Source organism: Oncorhynchus mykiss, chromosome 23 (genome assembly GCF_057628025.1).
Source record: "Oncorhynchus mykiss isolate SJ-2025 chromosome 23, ASM5762802v1, whole genome shotgun sequence".
In the NCBI taxonomy this organism is placed as follows: Eukaryota; Metazoa; Chordata; class Actinopteri; order Salmoniformes; family Salmonidae; genus Oncorhynchus; species Oncorhynchus mykiss.
This window is the reverse complement of record NC_143044.1, coordinates 25,217,076-25,244,665: the sequence shown is the minus strand read 5'-3', so window position 1 is coordinate 25,244,665 and position 27,590 is coordinate 25,217,076. Positions and strand designations below refer to the sequence as shown.

Genomic DNA, 27,590 nt, shown 5'->3' with positions numbered 1-27,590 from the left:
ATAGAAATATTTCAAAACATGCATCCTGTTTGCAGCAAGGCACTAAAGTAATACTGCAAAAAATGTGGGAAAGCAATTAACATTGTCCCGAATACAAAACGTTAGATTTGGGGAAATCCAATGCAACACATTACTGATTACCACTCTCCATATTTTCAAGTAAAGTGGTGGTTGCATCATGTTATGGGTATGCTTGTAATCGTTAAGGCCTGGGGAGTTTATCAGGATAAAAACATTTACTAAATGGAGCTAAAAGGTAGGCAAAATCCTAGAGGAAAACCTGGTTCAGTCTGCTTTCATACAGATACTGGGAGATTAATTCACCCTTCAGCAGGACAATAACCTAAAACACAAGGCTTAAATCTACTTAATCATCTATGGTAAGACCTGAAAATGGTTGTCTAGCAATAATCAACAACCAAATTTGACAGAGCTGGAAGAATTCTTAAAAGAATAATGCGGCAATATTGTACAATCCAGGGGTACAAAGCTCTTAAGAGACTTACAGCTGTAATCGCTGCCAAAGGTGATTCAAACATCCATTGACTCAGGGGTGTGAATACTTAAGTAAATGAGATTCATTTTCAATAAAGGTGCAAAAATGTCTGAAAACATGTTTTCACTTTGTCAATATGGGGTATTGTGTGTAGATGGCTGTAACAACAACATGTGGAATAATTCAAGGGGTACTGGATATAAAAACATGATTGACAGTAAGACAACAAAAACAGTTATTTAAAACGACAAACACAGAACTGCAAGAGCCTACAAAAAAACAAAAAGTCAAACATTGGTATATAAATATGATAATTCTAAAGTGCATCTCTCAAAGACTTGTCGCATGAAAAAGTGATCTGCAGTCCTATTTTAAGAAAAACAAATCTGACAAAATAAAAAAATTAAAAATACGGATAACGTTTACGCTTGGAGATGTGCACTTCTGTTCCGTTAAAACATGAAATAAAACGGACATCTTCTGCTTTAAAAAAACATCTATGTATAGTACATGCAATACTTTTTTGCTAAGGAAAAATATCAAGGTTACAATATACGAAGAAAGTGGATCACCAGTTTGTTCACATTGTCCGGAGCAGAGGTGATAGCTAGCTAATAAAGTTTGTGTGCTAATATTCTCTGTTCTGTTTTGTTCACACTTGGCATTTCAATGTCATTAAGTTAAACTTGGTGATTAAAAAGCACACAATGGTGATCAAGATCCTTCCTTTTTGTTTTTAATCATTCAGGTAAATCGAGGAAGGAGGAGTGCAGGGATAGAGGGGGGGACAGGGGCTCAGATCTTGGGCAGCTTGGGAGCGTTGACGATGGGGTTAGTTTCCTGGAGGAAGCGGCGTCCGGCGCTCTTGTAGTTGTACGTGCAGTCGTGGGTCTCCGCGTAGCGGTGGGTGGCGCAGAAGTTGTTACCACACCTGAGAAAACAGAGGAACACAACAGCCCTATTTATATATGCCACTCGGACTGTTATCCAAAGTGACTTACAGTACAATGAGAGCATACCTTTTTAATTACAGTACAATGACAGCATACCTTTTTAATTACAGAACAATGAGAGCATACCTTTTTAATTACAGTACAATGACAGCATACCTTTTTAATTACAGTACAATGAGAGCATACCTTTTTAATTACAGAACAATGAGAGCATACCTTTTTAATTACAGTACAATGACAACATACCTTTTTAATTACAGTACAATGACAGCATACCTTTTTAATTACAGTACAATGACAGCATACTTACATTTTTTGGGGGTGTTTAGGAGGTCACAGCAGGAATTGAACCCACAACTTTAGCCTTGCTAGTGCTGTGCTCTTACCAACTGAGCGACACAAAATGATTAGAAACCCATGTCTTTTATGGCCATATGGAATCTGGCTGGTAAAGGGTCCTTCTAAACATCATCAATACCTTGATGTCTGCATTTTCAATCAATTACAAAATCGATTACATCTCAGTTGACACATTCAGTCAATTATGAGCCCAGTACTGATTCTTCTGGATACTTATTTCTAACTTTTTTTAAACAGCTCCAACCCTTCTCTATCCCAGAGGAACTGAAAGAGAGATAACAATCCACTTGTGTAGAAAAACTGGACTTCGGCCTCCCGAGTGGTAGAGCGGTCTAAGGCACTGCATCTCAGTGCGTCACTGCAGTCCCTGGTTTGAATCCAGGCTGCATCACATCCGGCCGTCATTGTAAATAATAATTTGTTCTTAACTGACTTGCCTAGTTAAATAAAAGGTTCAATTTAAAAAAATAAGGCCCACTCCACATTGCTTTAACTGTGACTCATATCGGTTTTCAAATAAGGGAGAGACTATAGAACAGGGATCAACCAGATTCAGCTGCGGGAGGATTTTTTCTTGAGCGGATGGCCAGGGGGCTGGAACATAATTACTAATCATTTGCAGACTGAAAACGCAAGAAGCCCAGACATATATAATATTTGACTAAAACATCATTTCAAACCTTGCATACATTTGTATACAACCACATAGCTCTCTATTATTTGCGGGAATACTTTGGAATGGATTTATCAAATTACAATAACTTGGAGTTGATTAGCTGGTGTTTTACAACAAACCTACTAAAGATAGACGATTGAGACACACACACCAAGTGGAACACTTATCACAGTTTGCTTAGTGCTGAGTAATCTATCACAACTTCAATCGTTTGAACACAGCTTGACTCCAAATGGTTATAGCATTATGACAAGAGATTACCCAGTTCCAGTACACCCTGTTGCATCACAACCACACACTGTGTGCCCTAAGCAATGACGGGAGGTTGTGATACTTGATACTGGGGTTGTGGTGGTGACTGGTGAGGGAGTATGCGATATCGTGCTGTTGATGACATGAACACTACTGGACAGGAAAAACGCCTGGCATAGTCTAGGCATACCGTGCAGTAGTAAAGATACACACATAAAACAGACAATATTGAATTAGAATGAGTAATGAGGGAGGGAGTAAGGGGGGGGGGGGGAGAGGCTGGTAGGGAGTGGGAGAGAGAGAGGGTGAGGAGAGGGCTGGCACAGAAGTGTTTTTTCCTACCTTGAATTCTTAGCTGGTAGTTGAGGGCAGGCTTTTTGACAAATAGGAAGAATGGAAGATGGAGTGTGAGAGAGTGATGGAGGGAGGGAGAGAATGATAGAGGGATTGAGAGATGTACCTGCACTCGTAGCTGGTGGCGAGACCAGTCTTCTTGCCACAGAGGAAGCAGTGTTTAGAACTCTTCTTCTTCCTGCTCAGCGGGACCTTGACTGGAGGCAGGTGATATGTCGGGGTGCCTGGAAGAGATAGTAACACAGGATAGTTGTGTTCTACTTTGAGGAAAGAAGTTCTGGTTTACTTTGAGTAAACTAAATAATATAGTAAGCCAAGAACACTGAATAAAACTAAAACATATCAGGAGCAGTCAGTCAGGCCTGGTGTATCAACATGAAATTACATTTAGTTACCTAACTATTACTACGGCAACATGAAAACGAAGAGACTTAAAATAAATGTATCGATTGGGTCTGGTGAGGGAATCGCATGGAAATGGTTATTTTCCTACTATTAGTAGCTTAGACACTAAAACTTGTTTTAAAAAATATATGGAAATAATAACTGAAGGATATCCCTAGTTCCCGTGTGGAAATATTGAATTATATACATTGTTAAAGTTTTTTTTCCCCCAAACACATATTTCACACTCGTTCACAAGCTGTGAAAACTGTTCTCTTTTCCAGCTCATAACTATTCCAACACAAGTCACTCTCTGCCCAAGACAATCACACCCGTGGATGCAACCTTGTTCAGTTTACGAGGCGTGGAGATAAGATAAGGATTCATGGGCAAGGGTAACAGGACAGAGAAAAAAAAGGGGGGGGGGGGGGAGAGAGAGACAGCAAGAGTGAGCAAGAAAGACAAACAGCAGACAGAGAGAGAGATGGATAGAGAGAGAGAGAAACAGAAAAAAGAGAGTTCACAGAGCTGGAGAGAGACATGGTGGAGCTCAGAGAGCTAGTCCACATAATCCAGACAGAACAAACTCACAAAACAGACCAGCACAACACCACCCCCCCCCAACAAGACCTGGAGGGCAGCAGGTGGAGATGGATATCAGAGATCCGGCTGCTATACGGACTGAGGTGGGAGAACTTAATTATTAAAAAGAGGCACACATGGCACTGCAGGACGAGGTCAGAAAGCTGAGCTGGGACAGAGAGCAGGACACTCCCACAGACAAGGCAGCAGAACAGCCCACCTCAGACCAGAACCACAATGGGATAGACAACACAGGACCCACCAACCCAACTCCCTCCCAACAGCCCTCCTGTCAGCACCCCCAATCGCACTCCTGACAACACCCCTACACACACAAAAGCCAGAGATCGTGCTCCTCATTGACTCAAATGGCAATTACATTCAAGAGGATAAACCTTTTCCCAAACACAAAGTGGCTAAACTCTGGTGCCCAAACACTAGGCATGCCCTGGAGCTCCCCAGCCACATCATAATTCACACAGGCACTCGAGTGGCGCTGCGGTCTAAGGCACTGGATCTCAGTGCTAGAGGCTTCACTACAGACCCTGGTTCATTCCAGGCTGTATCACAAACATCTGTGATTGGGAGAGCACAATTGGCTCAGCGTTGTCCGGGGTAGGCCATCACTGTAAATAAGAATGTGCTCTTAACTGACTTGACTAGTTACAGCAGGAAAGGGTGGCAACAGCACTCGAGGGAACTATTAAAAAAAGCTTCTTCCACTTTCTCCATTGCACAAGTGGTTATCTCCACCCTGTTACCACAAAAATACTTTCATCCTGCTACCATATAGCAAGTATTTCGTAAGACTGTGCCTCAAAACCTAATGTATACCTGGCCCACCACTCCACCCTGGACTTGAAGCCTTTACGACCAGGTCCACCTCCACAAGGCAGCAATCAAAACTTTTGCCAGGAAGGACATCTCCAGCATCTCACACAGGGGCAACAGAGAAATGGACACCCCTCCCAGCCCAGCGAGACACCCTCCCAGACCTGCAAGAGCCCCTCCTGAAGGACCTGCACCAAGAGAACCCACGCCAAGAGGACCTACACCCAGACCACAGCTTCACCAGCCAAACAAACTCTGAACACACCTTATGTAGGCCCCCCCATATCAGACCTATGCCCCTTCTGCCCCCCGCGGCAAGGACCTCAACATGACAGCAGGATGTATGCTCAGGCCGTGAGCAGAGCAACAGGCCCAACCTCCACTATTACACCCGCCCAAGCCCCATCCTGCAACCTAAGAGGTATGTATCAGATGCTCTACTCACGTTACTGTGATGGTCTGGGCCTAAACCTCTCAAAAACAACACTAGACACTATGGAACAAAAAGCCTTCTCATCCTGGAATATACAAGGTCTGAGGTCATCTGCCTTTGGCCTAAAGAGCAGGAACCCAGACTTCAAAGAAATTGGAAATACTGACATTGTCATCCTACAAGAAACATGGTATAGAGGAGACGGACCCACTCGTTGCCCTCTAAGTTACAGAGAGCTGGTAGTCCCATCTACCAATCTACCAGGTGTGAAACAGGGAAGAGACTCAGCGGGTATGCTAATTGTGTATAGAGCAGACCTAACCCCACTCTATTAAATTAGTCAAAACAGGAACATTTTACATCTGGCTAGAAATGAATATGTGCTACCTAAATCTCCCCAGTAGAATCCCCATTCTTTAATGAAGAAAGGTTCTCCATCCTAGAGAGGGAGATCAACCATTTCCAGGCTCAGGGACATGTACTAGTCTGTGGCGACCTAAATGCCAGAATTGGACAAGAACCCGACATCCTCAGCACACAGGGGGACAAATGCATACCTGGAGGTGACAGCATTCCCTCCCCATATGCCCCCGTAGACAACTACAACAACATAACCAACAAAAACAGGTCACAACTCCTACAGCTCTGTCGGACGTTGTATATGTACATAGTCAATGGTAGGCTTCGAGGGGACTCCTATGGTAGGTACTAGAGGTCGACGATTAATCGGAATGGCCGATTAATTCGGGCCGATTTCAAGTTTTCATAACAATCGGAAATCGGTATTTCTCGACACCGATTTGGCCATTTAAAAAAATGTTTTTTACACCTTTATTTAACGAGGCAAGTCAGTTGACGGCCTAGGAACGGTGGGTTAACTGCCTCGTTCAGGATCAGAACGACAGATTTTCACCTTGTCAGCTCGGGGATTCAATCTTGCAACCCTACGGTTAACTAGTCCAACGCTCTAACCACCTGCCTCTCATTGCACTCCACGAGGAGACTGCCTGTTACGCGAATGCAGTAGAAGCCAAGGTAAGTTGATAGCTAGCATTAAACTTACCTTGTAAAAAACAATCAATCAATCATAATCCCTAGTTATAACTACACATGGTTGATGATATTACTAGTTTATCTAGCGTGTCCTGCGTTGCATATAATTGATGCAACGCTGGGGGATGATTTAACAAAAGCGCATTTGCGAAAAAAGCACAACCATTGCACGACTGTACCTAACCATAAACACCAATGCCTTTCTTAAAATCAATACACAGAAGTATAGATTTTTAAACCTGCAGATTTAGCTAAAAGAAATCCAGGTGAAATTGTGTCACTTCTCTTGCGTTCATTGCACACAGTTAGGGTATATGCAACAGTTTGGGCTGCCTGGCTCATTGCGAACTAATTTGCCAGAATTTTACATAATTATGACATAACATTGAAGGTTGTACAATGTAACAAGAATATTTAGACTTAGGGATGCCACCCGTTAGATAAAATACAGAATGGTTCCGTATTTCACTGAAATAAACATTTTGTTTTCGAAATGATAGTTTCCGGATTCGACCATCTTAAATGACCAAAGGCTCGTATTTCTGTGTGTTATTATGTTATAATTAAGTCTGTGATTTGATAGAGCAGTCTGACTGAGCGATGGTAGGCAGCAGCAGGCTCGTAAGCATTCATTCAAACAGCACTTTCGTGCGTTTTGCCAGCAGCTCTTCGCAAGCACAGCGCTGTTTATGACTTCAAGCCTATCAACTCCCGAGATTAGGCTGGTGTCACCAATGTGAAATAGCTAGCGGGGTGCGCACTAATAGCATTTCAAACGTCACTCGCTCTGAGACTTGGAGTAGTTGTTCCCCTTGCTCTGCATGGGTAACGCTGCTTCGAGGGTGGCTGTTGTCGATGTGTTCCTGGTTCGAGCCCAGGTATGGGGTGAGGAGAGGGATGGAAGCTATACTGTTACACTGGCAATACTAAAGTGCCTTTAAGAACATCCAATAGTCAAAGGTATATGAAATACAAATGGTAGAGAGAGAAATAGTCCTATAATAACTACAACCTAAAACTTCTTACCTGGGAATATTGAAGACTCATGTTAAAAGGAAGCACCAGCTTTCATATGTTCCCATGTTCTGAGCAAGGAACTTAAATGTTAGCTTTTTTACATGGCACATATTGCACTTTTACTTTCTTCTCCAACACTTTGTTTTTGCATTATTTAAACCAAATTGAACATGTTTCATTTATTTGAGGCGAAATTGATTTTTATTGATGTATTATATTAAGTTAAAATAAGTGTTCGTTCAGTATTGTTGTAATTGTCATTATTACAAATACATTTTTAAAATAATTGGCCGATTAATCGGTATCTGCTTTTTTTGGTCCTCCAATAATCGTTATCGGCGTTGAAAAGTCATAATCGGTCGACCTCTAGTAGGTACTCCTGTAGCTCATCTCTTGGCAGTAGTACTGTAGACGACTCCGTGTACAATGTAAAACACAAAAGAATGCATATAGAGCAAAAATAGTCTGATACCTGCTAATTATCAAAATCCAGAAAAGAGACGTTAATTTCTACAACCACCTAAAAGGAAGCAATTCTCAAATCTTCCATAACAAAGCCATCGCTTATAGCAAAATGAATGCGAAGAAGAGCCCCCTAAGCAAGCTGGTCCTGGGGCTCTTTTCACAAACACAAACAGACCCCACAGAGCCCCAGGACAGCAACACAATTAGACCCAACCAACTCATGGAAAACCAAAAGATAATTACTTGACACATAGGAAAGATGGACAAAAAAGAGCAAACTACAGCATAATGCTATTTGGCCCTAAACAGAGAGTACACAGCGGCAGAATACCTGACCACTGTGACCGACCCAAAATTAAGGAAATCTTTGACTATGTACAGACTCAGAGAATAGCCCTGTTATTGAGAAAGGTCGCTAAAGGCAGACCTGCCTCTCAAGAGAAGACAGGCTATGTGCACACTGCCCACAAAATGAGGTGGAAACTGAGCTGCACTTCCTAACCTCCTGGCAAATGTATGACCATATTAGAGACACATATTTCCCTCAGATTACACAGACCCAAAGAATTTGAAAACAAATCCAATTCTGATAAACTCCCATATCTACTGGGTGAAATACCACAGCCATCACAGCAGCAAGATTTGTGACCTGTTGACACAAGAATAGTGCAACCAGTGAAGAACAAACACCATTGTAAATACAAACTATATTTATTTTCCCTTCTGTACTTCAACTATTTGCACATCATGATATTTGTAATGTCTTTATTCTTTTGGACATTTTGTGAGTGTAATGTTTACTGTTTCTGACAGACAGAGACCGGCCGGCAGACAGGCAGAGACCGGCCGAGAGACAGACAGAAAACGACAGAGACCGACAGACAGACAACGACAGAGACCGGCCGGCAGACAGGCAGAGACCGGCCGAGAGACAGACAGACAACGACAGACAGACGACAGAGACCGACAGACAGACAGATAATAGGGATGAAGGCCAGGCGTAATAGGACTGATATAAAAGGAAGGTTAGTGTGACACAGCAGACAGGAGAACCTCCCACCCAGGCAATGGGCCATGAGATTGGATGTTGAGTTGTGTCCTCCTCACTAATCTGCTCTGATATACTGCTACAGAACATACTCAAAAGGCCATCCAGACTAAGACGAGCTGTTTGAAGGGAATCAGTTTGAGCAAGGCGAGACACATAATAGCTAATCTTGATTACATAATGAGTAGTTATTTGGGATGCAAGGTAATTGTAGATTAGTGATCAGTGAAGTTCGACTGCATGTAGCCAAACACGTTCTGCTGTCCTTGGCTCATTGTGTGGTATGTGTGTCTAAACGTAAGTCTCCTCTCCTGTTGATGGTGCTCATTCTGCAGCTGTATCATATTAATACTGAATGCCATTGCCATGCAACGCTGCAATGCTCATATAACATGCATTGGCTGCTTTCACATAATACTCCCGTGTGTGTGTGTGTGTGTGTGTGTGTGTGTGTGTACTTGCTGTATGTGTAGTGTGTGTGCCCTTACTGGCACCAACCCTAGGTCAGTGAGCTGTTTTGTTACTGTGTACATGCGTTCATGTGTGAGTGTGGTGTGTCTGTCCATGCGGCCTCAGTCTGCCTCTACCCCTAGGTCTGTCAGAGAGCTGTTCCGTTTCTTTCTGACAGTGTGTGTGTGTGTGTGTATGTTGGTGACTGCCCACCCTGCATCACCAGGCCAGAGACACAAAGGCAACAATCCGCAGGGCAGCCTAATGCTGCAGACAACAGGCCCAGTGCTAGGCTACTAGCATAATAATGTTGCTTTCACAAAGATTTGGGTGTAAACCGCACAAGCAACGAGCAGCTTTATTCATCTCAATAAACAGGGTATAAATAGAACCACCAACCCTGGGTGATTTTGATTATATTTGGAATTGTCATAAATGGATCACATTCCCTCTTGGATTCAATGAGATGAGGATCTGAGAATGACTCATACTCTAATTCTTATTAGGATTAAAGGACAAAAAAATATACATTAAAGACTTGTTCTTCTTTTGAAAAGACACCCTATTCCCTAGTATATAGCACACTACTTGTGATTGGGGCTTGCATTTGAAATGGCCAGCTATTTCCTAGTTCACTACTCAAGACTACTTTTGATCAGACTCAGGTCCCTGAGTTTTTAGGGTTGTCTCACTCACCTAGTCTTCTTATTGAACTGGAGCCTCCAGCTGATCCCAGGCTGTTAGTTGACTGAAACGATGAGAAGAGGTTTCAGACAAGGTCAATAGAGTACCACGAAACACAGCCCTTATTTTAAGTGTTTCTAAAATACCCTATGGGAAAAATGAATGGTGGAAAAACAATTGGAACCATTTCCCTGTTTGACCGCTAGGTATTATGGGTATTATGACACCTCCACTGTGGGGCTCTATCAACACCGCACAAAATAGTCTGGTTACCAGTCTGTTTAGTGATCGTTCCACTCCTTAAAACTCCTGGTCATGCTAAACATTGTTTGGCAATGACAGAGTACAGGGAGTGGAATGTTAGAAAAACAGGTTATGGATTTCAGGCTACGCAAAAACTATACAGTGTACAACAGTACAGTACCTCATAATACAACACAAATACACTATCACTGTGCTTCTTTGAGTTGCTTATTCCTATTTAGGCAGTTCATCATGGAGTCCTCATTTGTGGATAGTGCCCATTTTCCATCCTAGCTGGGTTGTCGTATCTCAATAGTCTGTCCTTACTGTTAAGTTCATGTTTTAAGTATCCCATATATTTCAGTTATTACGGGGCTATCACTCAGTCAAGAGTGCGCCTGCGCAGGGAGTCTTGTTGTTGATGGACCTAGCCTTGAGTGGAATGGCTACCTTATAGTGTGTTCATATAGTATAGTAAACTTTGTTAAACTGGAACCTTGTCGTTGTGTCATTTCGAGTTAACACTTACTACTTACCATGTAGGAGGTGGCTGCTCTTCGTATCAGGTCCTCCTGGAGTAGCTGGATGTTGGCTGGGAGGGAGAGGGCCGTGGAGCCTAGCGTGCCAAGTCCGGAGGCCCCAACAGCGGGAAGCCCCAACCCGATTCCCAGGCTTGGTTCTAGGACTCCCCTGCTGCTGCCTAGGGACCTGGAGGAGGACAGGGAGGCCAGGAGCTCTGTGTTGCGGAGGGACCCGAGAGGCTCCTTACAGGCCTGGTTGGCCAGCTTGGTGATGCCACGCGCCTCGCTTTTACTGATCATCTCCGGCCACTTGCCTGGGGAGTCCACATTGATGCCTCGCAAACGAGAGCCGTGAGGAGGAGAGGGGCTGGCAGGAGGAGGAGGGGTGAGAAAAGTGGTGGGGTGGGAGGAGGAGTGGAGATTGGGTCGTAGGGGTGACGTTGTTGAGCCGGAAAACTCAAAGGGTTGTGGTAGTCTTGGTCTACTTGAGGGGGAGGATGATGAGGAAGGAGAGTCGGGAATATGATGAAGGGTGTTGCCAAGTAAAGGTGTCCTCTCCCCTTTCCAGGCTAGCCTATCAGAACCACCCATTGCCCAGTTGTTTAAAGAGTTCATCCCCACAGCTTGGGAGAGCAGAGAGGGGGTGGAAGGGAGCTGGAGCTCTGCTCCAACCCCCAGGGCTCCTAGCCCATCCAACCCACCCAGATCCATCTCTGGCTGTGAAGAGATATCCAGGCTGAGGGGATCTGAGAGCAGGTCTCCTCCGTACAAAGCTCTAGGCGGTGTGGGCTCCAGCAGGCCCACCGCCTCGTCCAGCAACCCCTGGCCCAGTGCCTCTCTTCTGGGGTCAGGCAGGTCTGTGGCCCCACCAACCTGACCCCTGCTGGAGAGCACGGGGAGCTGCGGGTACACACAGTCCCTCATGAGCCTGGCGCTGCCGATCTCCAACCGGGACACTTTAGGAGGGGGTCTGATCAACTTGGGGATGGACCCCCATGGCTCCTCCTCCTGGAGCATGTAACAGGACGAGGAAGATAAATAGGGCAGAGCTCGGCCGCTGCTTGACAGGTGGGTGGAGGCGGAGGCAGCAGCGGGAGGGGAGGGAGTTATGGATCCCTGGTCCCTGATTGGAGGTAAGTGTGAGGCGGAATGATGGGATTGGTTGATCTCGGGTAGGACGCGGAAGAGACGGTGGTGTCGGGGGCCAAAGAGGTCCAGAGAGCTGCTGCAGGGCCGGGTACCGACGGGGGGAAGAGGTTCCAACTTGGCAGACTTCTTAGGCTGGGGGGTGGAGACAGAAAGAGTCATACAGTGTGTTTGAGGGCTTCAATTTGAGCAAGGCGAGGGAAGAGAATCACTCATTTTGATTAGATAATGAGTAGTTACTTAAGATGCAAGTTTATTGGTAAATCATTGAGTCACACATTGAGGCTGTCACAAGTGGGCTTGCATTTTGAAGTTTTAGGTTTAAGATGCTGTTCGGCACTGCCAATAAAATGCTTTGGACAACAAAGATGTATTTTCACTTCCTTGCTAACAGTGTTAATGGCTAGAAATGAATTACATCCTATGAAAAGAATTAGAAAGTCAAATCTGTCTACCTTCTTGTTGATGTTCATGTCCTCCATCTTGGCTTTGAGCAGCTTCATCTTGTTCATGGTGATACAGTTCTCCAGGGTTGGCTGGACCAAAGGCAAGCCCTCACTGTCGTTGTCCTCCTCCTCAGAGAACATGTTGTACACCGAGCCACCACTGGAACACACATGCCAGACAGACATTAACAAAGATCACACATGGACAGGCTTTTTACGAGGGAGAGATCAACAGCTCGACAGTCACAATCAGAATAACATATATCCTGTTCTAAACTGCTTCAGCTCAGAATAATGACACACGTTCCACACCCATGGTGACTTTGACCAGTGATCTATTGAGGAAGAATATAAAGCTGGTCTATTTTTTAGACTCATTCTGTGTATGGGAACTACACAACATGACCAAAAGTATGTGGACACCTGCTCATCGAACATCTCACTCCAAAATCATGGGCACTGATAAGAAGTTGGACCCCCTTTGCTGCTAACTAACAGCCTCCACTATTTTGGGAAGGCTTTCCCCTAGATGTTGGAAAATTGCTGCAGGGACTTGCTTCCATTCAGCCACCAGAGCATTAGTGAAGTTGGGCGATAAGGCCTGGTTCTAAGTCAGCGTTACAATTCATTCCAAAGTGATCGAAGGGGTTGAGGTCAGGGCTCAGTGCAGGTCAGTCAAGTTCCTCGACACCAATCTCGATGAAACATTTCTGTATGGATCTCACTTTGTACACAGTGGCATTGTCATGCTGAAACAGGAAAGGGCCTTCCCCAAACTGTTCACACAAAGTTGGAAGCACAGAATTGTCTAGAAAGTCATTGTATACCATAGTAACCCATTTCATGAAGATCCCAAAGAACAGTTCTTGTGCTGACGTTTCTTCCAAAGGCAATTTGGAACTTGGTAGGGAGTATTGCAACAGAGGACATCATTTTTTTGTTACGTGGTACGCACTTCAGCACTCGGCGGCCCCGTTCTGTGAGCTTGTGTGGCCTACCACTTCACGTTAGAGCCACCGTTGCTCCTAAACATTTCCACTTCACAATAACAGCACTTACAGATTAGCGGGGCAGCTCTAGCAGGGCAGAGATTTGACAAACTCCCTTGTTGGAAAGGTGGCATCCTATAACGGTGCCACGTTGAAAGCCACTGATCTCTTCAGTACAGGCCACTCTACTGCTAATGTTTGTCTATGGAGATTGCATGGCAGTGTGCTCGATTTTATACACCCGTGTGGCTGAAATATCATTATTTGAATGGGGTGTCTACATACTTTTTTTTGTGTGCGTGTGTGTGTGTGTGACACATATACATATACATATATATATACATATATATATATATATATACACACACACACACACACACATATATACACACACATATACATATATATATATATATATACATATATACATATACATACATATATATAACACACACACACAAAAAAATGTAGACACCCCATTCAAATTATGATATTTCAGCCACATGGGTGTATAAAATCGAGCACACTGCCATCTATCCATCTATCTATCTAGGGCGGCAGGGTAGCCTAGTGGTTAGAGCGTTGGACTAATAACCAGAAGGTTGCAAGTTCAAATCCCCGAGCTGACAAGGTACAAATCTGTCGTACTGCCCCTGAACAGGCAGTTAACCCACTGTTCCTAGGCCGTCATTGAAAATAAGAATTTTCAATGGTTAAATAAAGGTAAAAAAAAAATATATATATATATATATATATTTTTTTAAATATACACATACATTGTGTTTCATTCTGCCACCTACCCAAATAAAGCGCACTGATCTAAAAATGTGTAAAGTATCTGAGAAGAAAGTGCTTTAAAACAATGTAGTTGAATTGGGACTGGAGCATTTATATTGCACTTCGAAGTGCAATTATCTGGAGTGGCCTTTATTCACCTGAATGATTCTGAGACAGGGGTCAGAGTTCCGTCCCCTCGGTCGATGACCCGGAAAAAGTTGAGCTGGTCTCCCTCTCGGTACACCAGGAAGGTGACCTGCTTGTTGCTAGGCATACTCTTCTCCCAGCCCTCCTCCCTGCCTCCCTCCATCAACTCTGCCATATCTTTCACTGGGTCCTCCACAGACACTGAGGGAGAGAGAAACCGGTCAGTCAATAAGCCAGTCAGTCAATCAATCAACAACCAAGTCTTTCATGGACACTGTACAAGAGAGAGAATCAACCAATCACTGAGTCCTTCATAGACATGAGGGTGAGAGACCGTTTGGACAGGGTTCATCTCAACATGTTGCTACAGAGGTTACAGGATTAAAACGGCCACAAATAGGTGAATTTAATCTGTGTGAATACTTATGGGTGTACAGCAGTGAACGCTGAGAAATCCAAACCCATCTCAACCTACCTCTCCTGGTGTTGATGGGTCCTCCTCTCATGGCCAGGACCAGCTTCAGTGTACAGCCCTCAGCAATACTGCAGACAGACAAGATAAATGTCAGCAATGATGGCTAGTAGAAACTGTCTCAAGTCCTTTGGAAGGCTAGGTTAAGCTACCATTGTGTTGCTTTGCCTTACAGCTAGCTGGATCGTTCATGCATGGGCCATGATCATTACGTCACGCAGCGGGAAAACAATTAATCACTCCCCGTTTTCCGTTTTCTTCTGTTTGGTGCCTAATGAACACAACCCTCGAAACACAGACCAGGCAAACAATCATTCTGGAACAAACATCCTTCCTCCGTCAGTCTGCGCTCCAGATGAACTTATGCACATGTCTGGGAATTCTGCTGGAATTCTAGCGGGAACGTCAGTTCTATGCAAATCCAACCCCTCGCACCCTCCATTTCTAAGACTTCAAAGGATGTTTTGTTGATCCTCAGACCTAACTAAATCTCGCCGGGGACCGATCATGTGGAAAATTAAGTGACAAGCGTTCATGACACAACCACCATCTGCAACCTGTAGATCAGGTCTGTATATAATACAACTGAGAACTCACTACTGGGATAGGCTAGCTCTCCAAACACATTCAATACGTGACTGTCTGTCAAATATCAAATCAACCAAAGATGTAGAATTAGCTAAGGTTTGGGGAAAGAATGTATTTACTACAAGGGGAATTACTTTCTAAGCAAATAGCCCTCTACAAGTTACCCACTACACTAATTTCAATTAAACATAAATTACAAGATCAAAGTCGATGGTTCGTTTACATGAAAATAGGTTCCCATTCAAGTGAAGAGTAAAATACATTTTAAATTAAAATAAAACCTTTTTATTTTAACAGTTGTGAACAGGGTCGTGTTCATTACGGCACAGAGCAAGAAACATTTTAACATGCTTTGCAATGGAAAACAAAAATGAACGTTTCAGTCAGTTTGGTTCAAAATGAACACAACATTGCTAAACTCACCTGTAGTCATGCAGACAGTACTCATCCTCCAGCTCCAAGTTGTTCCAGATCAAGTGTTGCTGGGCAACGGGGATACCTGTAGAGAGATTTAAAAACATTTACATACACAGCCCTGATTGGCGAATAGGATCGTCTAGACCAGGGCTATTCAACTGGCGGCCCACAGGCCAGATCCGGCCTGTTAATCAATTTAGAATGGCGCTTTGAACAACTCTGAACATATACACATCAGCAAAAAAACTCCCTTAAAAAATCCAATGTTCAGTGCCAACAGGAGCCCACGTTCAATATTTTCCAATGGGAGAATCTGTTTTCCTGTAGTCCTGCCCATTAAGTGCTGTCAATCAATATCACCTAACATACCAGTACCAGACAATCAATCATAGCTGCTAACAGTGGTACAGGGTCTGTCTGCCCACCTATCGGCACTTCCACCGCAGAGGAGATCACTGCGCCTGATACACAGAGCGTGCTTTGTGCTCAACTCAAAGGCAAGTTAAAAAACACCATGGACTCCATTATGGCCATTATAAAACATAATTTGATCAGCCTGCAATATTCCTTGTTTTGTGGTCTGCTGAGCATCATGATCTACTTTTACATAATGATGTTCAGTGGCTAAGCAATGGGAGGAGATGGCTTTCTTGTGTTGGCAATCACAGAGAAGAGCAACTAACATAACTAGTGAAATTGGTTGAGGAGTTCGTATCAGAGGTTTGTTTTTTAGAGACATCTTCAATCAATTGAATGGACTTCATTTGGGACTACAGGGGAGAGATCAAAACAGTGACATGATTGAAAAACAGACATCTCCATTACGCAACAACAGTCATCAGTACAGATCACTCACTCCCGTGATGTCAGAGTTTTTACATAAACTGAAAGCGAACTTTGCAACTATATTCGATGAGTTTAAGTCCCCAGAGGTGCTGCAGTTTATTATAGGGATCCGTTCTCAACTGAGATATGCCATGCATAAAAAACGTTTATGTGTAAAAAAACAAAAAGAAATAGAAACAAAATGTGATGCCCTGCATAAAAGGTGCCCTATTTGTAAATAAAAACTAAATATGAAGCTTTGCATGTAAAACGGACAGGAAAGTACAGTGAAACAAAAATATAAATGCAACATTTTCAATGATTTTACTGCGTTTCAGTTGATAAAAAAAAAAAAAATCTGTAAATGTAAATACATTTAAATAAATAAGGATCTGTTGGTCAGATGGAGATGGAGGAGCAGTGGTTTTAACACAGCACCCCCTATCAGTCATCTAGTGTGTTTATATATATATATATATATATACACACACACACACAGTGCCTTGCGAAAGTATTCGGCCCCCTTGAACTTTGCGACCTTTTGCCACATTTCAGGCTTCAAACATAAAGATATAAAACTGTATTTTTTGTGAAGAATCAACAACAAGTGGGACACAATCATGAAGTGGAACGACATTTATTGGATATTTCAAACTTTTTTAACAAATCAAAAACTGAAAAATTGGGCGTGCAAAATTCTTCAGCCCCTTTACTTTCAGTGCAGCAAACTCTCTCCAGAAGTTCAGTGAGGATCTCTGAATGATCCAATGTTGACCTAAATGACTAATGAGGATAAATACAATCCACCTGTGTGTAATCAAGTCTCCGTATAAATGCACCTGCACTGTGATAGTCTCAGAGGTCCGTTAAAAGCGCAGAGAGCATCATGAAGAACAAGGAACACACCAGGCAGGTCCGAGATACTGTTGTGAAGAAGTTTAAAGCCGGATTTGGATACAAAAAGATTTCCCAAGCTTTAAACATCCCAAGGAGCACTGTGCAAGCGATAATATTGAAATGGAAGGAGTATCAGACCACTGCAAATCTACCAAGACCTGGCCGTCCCTCTAAACTTTCAGCTGATACAAGGAGAAGACTGATCAGAGATGCAGCCAAGAGGCCCATGATCACTCTGGATGAACTGCAGAGATCTACAGCTGAGGTGGGAGACTCTGTCCATAGGACAAAAATCAGGCGTATATTGCACAAATCTGGCCTTTATGGAAGAGTGGCAAGAAGAAAGCCATTTCTTAAAGATATCCATAAAACGTGTTGTTTAAAGTTTGCCACAAGCCACCTGGGAGACACACCAAACATGTGGACGAAGGTGCTCTGGTCAGATGAAACCAAAATTGAACTTTTTGGCAACAATGCAAAATGTTATGTTTGGCGTAAAAGCAACACAGCTGAACACACCATCCCCACTGTCAAACATGGTGGTGGCAGCATCATGGTTTGGGCCTGCTTTTCTTCAGCAGGGACAGGAAGATGGTTAAAATTGATGGGAAGATGGATGGAGCCAAATACAGGACCATTCTGGAAGAAAACCTGATGGAGTCTGCAAAAGACCTGAGACTGGGACGGAGATTTGTCTTCCAACAAGACAATGATCCAAAACATAAAGCAAAATCTACAATGGAATGGTTCAAAAATAAACATATCCAGGTGTTAGAATGGCCAAGTCAAAGTCCAGACCTGAATCCAATCGAGAATCTGTGGAAAGAACTGAAAACTGCTGTTCACAAATGCTCTCCATCCAACCTCACTGAGCTTGAGCTGTTTTGCAAGGAGGAATGGGGAAAAAATGTCAGTCTCTCGATGTGCGAAACTGATAGGCATACCCCAAGCGACTTACAGCTGTTATCGCAGCAAAAGGTGGCGCTACAAAGTATTAACTTAAGGGGGCTGAATAATTTTGCACGCCCAATTTTTCAGTTTTTGATTTGTTAAAAAAGTTTGAAATATCCAATAAAATGTCGTTCCACTTCATGATTGTGTCCCACTTGTTGTTGATTCTTTACAAAAAAAAATACAGTTTTATATCTTTATGTTTGAAGCCTGAAATGTGGCAAAAGGTCGCAAAGTTCAAGGGGGCCGAATACTTTCGCAAGGCACTGTATCTCAATGGGTCCAATTCCCGAGCTGACAAGGTGAAAATCGACGTGCTTAACCCTAATTAATCCTGTAAAACGTACTGGATAAGAGCATCTGCTAAATTACAAAAATACACAAAGTAGGAGTGCTAATCTAGGATCAGCCCCCCCCCCCAAAATCTATATAATATTATTAATTATAACCTAAAAGGCAAAACTGACCTCATACTCTGAGACGCTTTATGAATACAGGCTCAGAAGGGTTGTTTGCAGGAGAAACACATTTTCTGCTTATTTGTTGAGAGGTTAGTTTCAGACAGACAGTTGAAGTTCCGCTCCAGCAGACAGCCAGGCTCGGTGAAACGCTGCCCAGCAGAAACACAATCACCACTATTACAGACCAGGGAGATGACTCATGCCCCCTACAGGACATAGCATGCTACAACACACCGACGCAGGCCAAAATGTAAACTACACTCTGAAGACCATGATACAATTAATCTTTATTTAACTAGGCAAGTCAATTAAGAACACATTTTTATTTACAATGACGGCCAAACCCTTTACGACGCTGTGTCAATTGTGCGCTGCCCTACGGGACTCCCAATCACGGCCGGTTGTGATACAGACCGCATTCGAACCAAGGTGTCTGTAGTGACACCTCTAGCACTGAGATGCAGTGCCTTATACAGCTGTGCAACTTGGGAGCCCCTATATATGGTCATTCACATTAACAGAACATGCAAGTCCAGGATGCAACGATGTGCGGTCCTTCTTAACAAATTCTGATGTGCACTTTGGACATGTTAGGTTAACTGTTCACATATACTTTTCCTCAGCCAACAAGACAAGTAGCGCACAGCAAAATCACTAGCCTGTCAATCTACTATAGTAGAAAAGTTTAGGCTACCTATTCTATTAGTCAACTTGTTGAGAAACAGACTGGGACAGTTGTGGGAGTCAGACGATAGATCCCCAAAAATCAAAAAAATAAGCATTGAGTCTGATGCAACAGAACGTTCCGTATAAAAATGTTGATAAACTATTATTTCTTCAAATTACAAATGCAGCAATGCACACAAGGCAGTGGGCTACGCGTGAATGTTCGTTCCATAATGCAAACAGCAGGAAAACCCCATTGTCAAAAGGGCACTGAACATACAAGCAGTTTCATGTGACAAGAAAATATCAGTGAGAAATTTTGAAAAAGAGGAGCTCTAACAGGCTACTTTGAAGCAAGGTAAGACATACCTCATTTGATGTATTAAAAAGTTCAGGTTTCAAACAAAGTACAGTACCAGTCAAAAGTTTGGACACACCTACTCATTCAAGGGTTTTTCTTTATTTTTACATTGTAGAATAATAGAAGACATCAAAACTACGAAATAACATGGAATCATGTAGTAATCCCCTCACCCAAAAAATTGAGATTCTTCTAAATTAGCCACCTTTTGCCTTGATGACCGCTTTGCACACTCTTGGCATTCTCTCAACCAGCTTCATGAGTCACCTGGAATGCATTTCAATTAACAGGTGTGCCTTGTAAAAAGTTACATTTGTGGAATTTCTTTCCTTCTTAATGCGTTTCAGCCAATCCGATGTGTTGTGACACAAGGTAGGGGTGGTATACAGAAGATAGCTCTATTTGGTAAAAGACCAAGTCCATATTATGGCAAGAACAGGTCAAATAAGCAAAGAGAAACAACAGTCCTTCATTACGAAGACATGAAAGTCAGTTAATCCAGAAAATTTCAAGAACTTTGAAAGTTTCTACAAGTGCAGTTGCAAAAACCATCAAGCACTATGATGAAAATGGCTCTCATGAGGACCGCCACAGGAAAGGAAGACCCAGAGTTACCTCTGCAGCAGAGGATAAGTTCATTAGAGTTACCAGCCTCAGTAATAAATAAATGCTTCACAGAGCTCAAGTAACAGACACGTCAACTGAAGAGACTGCGTGAAATCAGGCCTTCATGGTCGAATTGCTGCAAAGAAACCACTACTAAAAGGATACCAATAAGAAGAGACTTGCTTGGGACAAGAAACACGAGCAATGGACATTAAACCGGTGGAAAATCAGTCCTTTGGCAAATTTGAGATTTTTGGTTCCAACCGCTGTGTCGTTGAAATGCAGAGTAGATGAAAGGATGATCTACACATGTGTGGTTCCCACCATGAAGCATGGAGGTGGTGGTGTGATGGTGCTTCGCTGGTGACACAATCTGTGATTTATTTCAAATTCAAGGCACACTTAACCAGCATGGCTACCACAGCATTCTCTATATAAGGTACCGCAGTTGACAGTGCATGTCAGAGCAAAAACCAAGCCATGAGGTCGAAGGAATTGTCCGTAGAGCTCCGAGACAGGATTGTGTCGAGGCACAAATCAGGGGAAGGGTAGCAAAAAAATGGAGTTTGCCACAAGGCCCCTAAAAGGATTCTCAGACCATGAGAAACAAGATTCTCTGGTCTGATGAAACCAAGATTGAACTCTTTAGCCTGAATGCCAAGTATCACGTCTGGAGGAAACCTGGCACCATCCCTACAGTGAAGCATGGTGGCAGAATCATGCTGTGGGGTTGTTTTACAGCGGCAGGGACTGGGAGACGAGTCAGTATCGAGAGAAAAATGAATGGAGCAAAGTACAGAGAGAACCTTGATGAACCTGCTCAGGACCTCAGACTGGGGTGAAGGTTCACCTTCCAACAGGACAATGACCCTAAGCACATAACCAAGACAAGGCAGGAGTGGCTTTGGGAAGAGTTTCTGCATGTCCTTGAGTGGCCCAGCCAGAGCCCGAGCCCGATCAAACATCTCTGGAGAGACCTGAAAATAGCTGTGCAGCGATCCTCCCCATCCAACCTGACAGAGCTTGAGAGGATCTGCAGAGAAGAATGGGAGAAACTCCCCAAATACAGGTGTGCCAAGCTTGTAGTGTCATACCCAAGACTCAAGGCTGTAATTGCTGCCTAAGGTGCTTCAACAAAGTACTGAGTAAAGGGTCTGAATACTATTTTTTTATTTGTTTAAGTGCTTTGTCATTATGGGGTATTGTTTGTAGATTGAGGGGGGAAAACAATTCAATCAATTTTAAATAAGGCTGTAATGTAACAACATGTGGAAAAAAGTGAGGGTTTGAATAATTTCCAAATACACTGTAGGTATTACAGACTGGGTCAGGGAAGACACTTGCCAGCTGGTAAGTGCGTGATCTAAGTACGTATCCTGGTAATCTGTCTGGCCATGCGGTCCTGTGAATGTTGACCTGTTTAAAAGGTCTTAATCACGTCGGCAACGGAGAACGTGATCACAGTCTTCCGGAACAGCTAGTAATCTCATGCATGGTTTAGTGTTACTTGCCTCGAAGCGAGCAAAGAAGGCATTTAGCTCGTCTGGTAGGCTTGGGTCACTGGGCTGTGCTTCCCTTTGTCGTCTGCAATAGTTGCCCTGCCACATCCGACGAGCGTCGTGGAAGCCAGTAACTGGTGTACTCCTCAATGCCATTGGAAGAATCCCGAAACATATTCCAGTCTGTGCTAGAAAAACAGTCCTGTACCGAAGCATCATCTGACCACTTTCTTATTGACTGAGTCACTGGTGCTTCCCGTTTAAATTTTTGCTTGTAAGTAGGAATCAAGAGGATAGAATTATGGTCAGATTTGCCAGATGGAGGGCGAGGGGAAGCTTTTTTTACATCTCTGTGTGTGGAGTAAAGGTGGTCTAGAGTTTTTTTTCACTCTGGTTGCACATGTAACATGCTGGTAGAAATGATGTGAAAAGGATTTAAGTTTCCTGGCAATAAAGTTCCCGTCTACTAGGAGCACCACCTCTGGATGAGTGGTTTCCTGTTTTCTTATGGCCTTTTACAGCTCATTGAGTGCGGACTTAGTGCTAGCATCGGTTTGTGGTGGTAAATAATCAGCTATAAAAAAAATTAGATGAAAACTCCTGGTAAATAGTGTGGTCTATTGTTTATCAAGAGATACTCTACCTCAGGTGAACAAAACCTTGAGACTTCATTAATATTAGATTTCGTGCACCAGCTGTTGTTTACAAACATACAGACTGCCACCCCTTGTCTTACCGGAGGCAGCTGTCCTATCTTGCCGATGCAGTGTAAACCCTGCCAGCTGTATGTTATCCATGTTGTCGTTCAGCCACGACTTGGTGTAACATAAGATATTACAGCTTTTAATGTCCTGTTGTTAGGATATGTGATCGTAGCTCGTCTATTTTGTTATGCAATGAGTACGTTGGCTAGGACTGATGGTAGAGGCAGATGACCTAGTCACCATCGGATCCTTACAAGGCACCCTGACCTACGTCCCAGATATCTCTGTCTCTTTCTCATGTGAATGACTGGGATGTTGGCCTTGTTGGGTGTTTGAAGTAAATCCTTTGTCCAACTCGTTAAAGAAGAAAATCTTTGTCCAGTACGAGGCGAGTAATTGCTGTCCTGATATCCAGAAGCTCTTTTCGGTCATAATCGACAGGAGCGGAAACATGACGTACAAAATAAGTTACAAATAAAACAAAAAAAACACACACAATAGCACAATTTTTTAAGAGCCCGTAAAACGGCAGCCATCTCCTCCAGCGTCATTCAGAAACATAGGATATTAAAGTTCTTCAGATCACATTGTTAGGATAGACTTTAACTCATTGAAGTATAAATCCTCATCCAAATCAAGGTTAGTGATCGCTGTTCTGATGTTCAGAAGCTCTTTTTGGTCATAGGAAACAATGGCGGAAACATTATTTACAAAAAAAGTTAAGATCAGCTAAAAATAAAATAAAAAATAAAAAAACACAAAATGCCACAATTGGTTAGGAGACCGTAAAAAGGCTGCTATTCCCTGCAGAGCAATTCTGTAACACAGGTTTTGACTGACAGCCATTCTGAACTTGAGCACCACATGCGACAAGAAGTTGCCCCCATCCCTCCCAGTAATTAGGCAACTTTTGCAAATGTTTTGTCTGAGTGAAGGAAATGCTGTAAATTATAATAAATACCACTGATGTCATGTCACACAAGTGAGCCATCAATACACAGAAGTATATAGGTTTTAAACCTGCATATTTAGTAAATAAAATAAATTCATATTAGCAGGCAATATTAAACTAGGGAAATTGTGTCACTTCTCTGGCGTTCATTGCACGCAGAGTCAGGGTATATGCAACCGTTTGGGCCGCCTGGCTCGTTGCGAACTAATTTGCCAGAATTTTACGTAATTATGGCATAACATTGAAGGTTGTACAATGTAACAGCAATATTTAGACTTATGGATGCCACCCGTTAGATAAAATACAAAACGGTTCCGTATTTCACTGAAAGAATAAACGTGTTTTCTAAATGATAGTTCCAGATTTGACCATATTAATGACCTACGGCTTGTATTTCTGTGTGTTATATTAAAATCCAGTCTATGATTTGATAGAGCAGTCTGACTGAACGGTGGTAGGCAGCAGCAGGCTCGTAAGCATCCATTCAAACAGCACTTTACTGTGTTTGCCAGCAGCTCTTCGCAATGCTTCAAGCATTGCGCTGTTTATGACTTTAAGCCTATCAACTCCCGAGACTAGGCTGGCAATACTAAAGTACCTATTAGATCATCCAATAGTCAAAGGTATATGAAATACAAATGGTATAGAGAGAAATAGTCCTATAATAACTACAACATAAAACTTCTTACCTGGGAATATTGAAGACTCATGTTAAAAGGAACCACCAGCTTTCATATGTTCTCAGTTTCTGAGCAAGGAACTTAAACGATAGCTTTTTTACATGGCACATATTGCACTTTTACTTTCTTCTCCAACACTTTGTTTTTGCATTATTTAAACCAAATTGAACATTATTATTTGGTTTAACATCATTATTTATTTGAGACTAAATTGATTTTATTGATGTATTATATTATGTTCAAATAAAAGTGTTCATTGAGTATTGTTGTAATTGTCACTATTACAAAATATATATATATATATATTTTTAAATCGTCCGATTAATTAATATATATATATTTTTTTTTTTCTCTTCAATTTAGCCCTATCAATATAGGCAAATTCCTACAAGCGTAAAGGGTTAATGCGTGTGTGGAAAACCACCTACACAGATCCTTAATCTTTGCTTAGCGGATGAGCAGAGAGATAGTGAATTTTAGATGCTGTGAGGATATTTATTTTTCTAGCACTACTAAAACAGAAAAGCCGTTCTTTGCAATAGAATACATTTGTATAAGTCTGAGCTTTTGTTTACTCATAGACCAAAACTCAAAGATTATTTCAAATTTTGAAATGGAGCCGGTCCTGCTTAAGTAATGTTTGGGGAAGCTGTATAGACACCTACATGCTAGGTCAGTAAGAGTGACTACTGTTATGTACCATACCTTCCAGCCTCTGGATCTTGGCCTTGACAGAGATGACTGTCTCAAAGGGCGAGACGCGCAGCTCGAAGCAGGTCCCAGTCAACGTTTCGATGAACAGCTCCATGGTCTCGTAGAACGGCAACTTGTACTGGAAGGCCCCCACGCTGTCATCATTATAGATTGGTGGCTCCTTCCTGTCCGCCATCTTTGTGTGGTTAGGACTGCTTTAGGGTGAGGGGGGTGTGGGAGGGGCAGCAGCCCAGGGGAAGGGAGAGAGGGATGGGTGTGGGTGTTCTCTGTTGTCACCACGGTTACACATCATGCCGGAAGCCCAAAGCTCTGAGGGAGAGAGAGGGCGAGAGAGGGATGGCTCAGTACCTTGCCCTTTCTTCCGAGTCTAAGGTAACCTATGTTTGTTCCTCAAACACTGACACTGTGAGGTATAACAGTTGACCAAAAAAACCCAGCTATGCTGAGGGGAGTTGGAAAGGGGGAGTTGAGTTGACATGCACCTGGTAGGTAAGGAGACCTTTACTTCCCTGACAACACAAACAACTATCAATATGAAACAACTATGGCCTACAATGTGCAAGGAAGCCTGACCCACGCTGCTAACACTAGTGAGCAGAACGCAAAGCATTCCTTTAATTTGGAAGAAGTGCATATTAAAATCTTCACACACAGACACACTGAAATGTCACCAACTGTCACTTAGACCTGGCCTACACAATTAAAGAGCAATAGTTTAAAAACTGTTTTTTTTAAAGTACAGAATTGAAGAGACAAGTGTAAGAGTTCATAAGTGCCTTCATAAAACATTCAGCTGACCACAAGGCCCAGGCCACAGCTCTTGGCTGCAGTATAGACTAGCTAGCTGAAGCTGACCAGCTGTTAGTCTATGTAATGCCATCAGGAGGAGTGTATGGTATCAAACACACAGACAACTCCATGCAGGCATAGGGGACTGGAGGCCTCTTGACAGTTAACCTGTATATTATGTGACTGCATTAATATTTCATTTTAAATGCATGCAAATGTAAAGTTGTGGGCTGATTGATACTCGGAATGACATGAGATGTGGTGAGATTGGAAATCTGTTTAGTGTACTACTAGAGAAATGGGATTTATGTATTTGTGGTTTCAAGCAGATTCAATTCCTTTCACACAAACACTGTAAAGACCAAGTCTACTGTATCCCTAGCTGAATTTCTCAGCACCACAAATGAGAAAATCGGCTACTGTATTCCCAAAGTTAAGGGCCTACACTATGACCATTAATTAGGCTTTGATCTCTGCTAAGAAAGCAAACCTGGAAACCTCAACACGACAGGTGGTGTGCAATATTAAGTGAGCTGAATCTGGTTTCAGTAAAACAAGACTGACTAGCCAGTTACCTAGCTATCAAGCCAGTGTTACATTATAACATTTGAACCTATATACCATGTGTAAATCGTAAAAAACAAAGTCTTGATCTTTCCTATCAGCGCTTACGAGACAGAAAGGTGGCTACACTTAGCAAATACTATACAAAGGATGCAGCTAGATAACTAATACATGCCCAGACAGGAATCTTTTCTGGCTGTCTCACCAGAACCCCCTTTTATTATTTTACTCACCGTAAGAGCATCCAAGAGAGGGTCCCTATAGCTGGCAAGAGAAAAACCAATGAACAACTGGCTGGCGTCCCAAGACTAGAACCACTCCGTCTTTAACTAGCTGGACATAGAACAATAGCACAAATATAGATAGTAACGTTATTAACAAAGCAAATGCATATATTATCTAGCTAGCTATTTCGTATACCTAACTAAATAGGTTGTGACTAGCTAGCCAGAACCAGTTAGCTCACTAGCGTTAGCTAGCTAACCACTTTAGCAACCCAAACAATGGCTACCTTGCTTGGGTCGATGGCTGCTGCAAGCTGCTACTCGTACTCTCCTTTTCAGATTCGGCATCCTAGATTATAATGAAACGGTTCTACTTATGTTTTAAAATAAAAAGGACAGCGGAAAGCTATCCTTATTGCCCATGAAAAGTGGAATATCGGTAACCCATGGGATTTTCCTGAACTCAACTCATCTCACCTGTCAAAAAAAAAAACAGCGGCTCCTGACCAGCCCATTGTGACTTCTCTTGATTGACAACAAAGGCACCATGACGTAACGTGTTCGCTCCCTGTAGGTGAACCAATGAGGAGTACACAGAGGCGGGACAAATATTGTTCGGTCACAGTGATTGACCTAGAAAAAGAACACTGGCTTCGGAGCGAGTTATTAAAAAGATACTGGTAGCCTAACACACTAACCTTTAATTTGTGTAATAATGGTTGTCTTTGTACTACACTTGAATAAGTTGATTTAAAAGTGTACAAATTCTAATTAAGCAATCATAAAATCCCATCAGTGATGAATGAATAGATCAAAATATAGCTTTTCCTTTGTATAAAATGTAGGCTCCTATATCAATGATGCAGAATCCTCTTTAAAATGTATCAGTGCAGTTACTCAACATTTAAAGTCG

General features: G+C 42.6%; 1 protein-coding gene across 4 annotated transcripts; it reads right to left on the bottom strand.

The window, feature by feature from the left end:
* Positions 1-1,216: 1,216 nt before the first annotated feature.
* Positions 1,217-27,241, bottom strand: zfand4 (zinc finger, AN1-type domain 4). 4 transcript variants are annotated; one of them, XM_090217182.1, is made up of 11 exons: positions 27,155-27,241; positions 26,687-26,786; positions 25,092-25,409; positions 15,791-15,866; positions 14,783-14,850; positions 14,319-14,508; positions 12,404-12,554; positions 10,818-12,083; positions 10,051-10,102; positions 3,198-3,315; positions 1,217-1,427 (listed from the first exon to the last, which is right to left on the bottom strand). In XM_090217182.1, the coding sequence occupies exons 3-11, from the start codon at positions 25,273-25,275 to the stop codon at positions 1,292-1,294; spliced, it is 2,241 nt and encodes a 746-aa protein (XP_090073308.1). In that variant the 5' UTR covers positions 25,276-25,409; positions 26,687-26,786; positions 27,155-27,241; the 3' UTR covers positions 1,217-1,291. The 4 variants fall into 4 exon arrangements, with proteins under 4 accessions (XP_090073308.1, XP_021436507.3, XP_090073307.1 ...); XM_021580832.3 differs by having other exon boundaries at positions 26,965-27,234; XM_090217181.1 differs by having other exon boundaries at positions 26,687-26,717; positions 26,965-27,215.
* Positions 27,242-27,590: the final 349 nt, after the last annotated feature.

Bases quoted from the DNA above. Each gene is read 5' to 3' on its own strand.
- zfand4 (XM_090217182.1), bottom strand. From the start codon at position 25,275: ATGGCGGACAGGAAGGAGCCACCAATCTATAATGATGACAGCGTGGGG. The intron at 15,867-25,091 runs GTATGGTACATA...ATCTCTCTACAG, and splicing joins CAAGATCCAGAGGCTGGAAG to GTATCCCCGTTGCCCAGCAA. The intron at 14,851-15,790 runs GTGAGTTTAGCA...GTCTGTCTGCAG, and splicing joins TACTGTCTGCATGACTACAG to TATTGCTGAGGGCTGTACAC.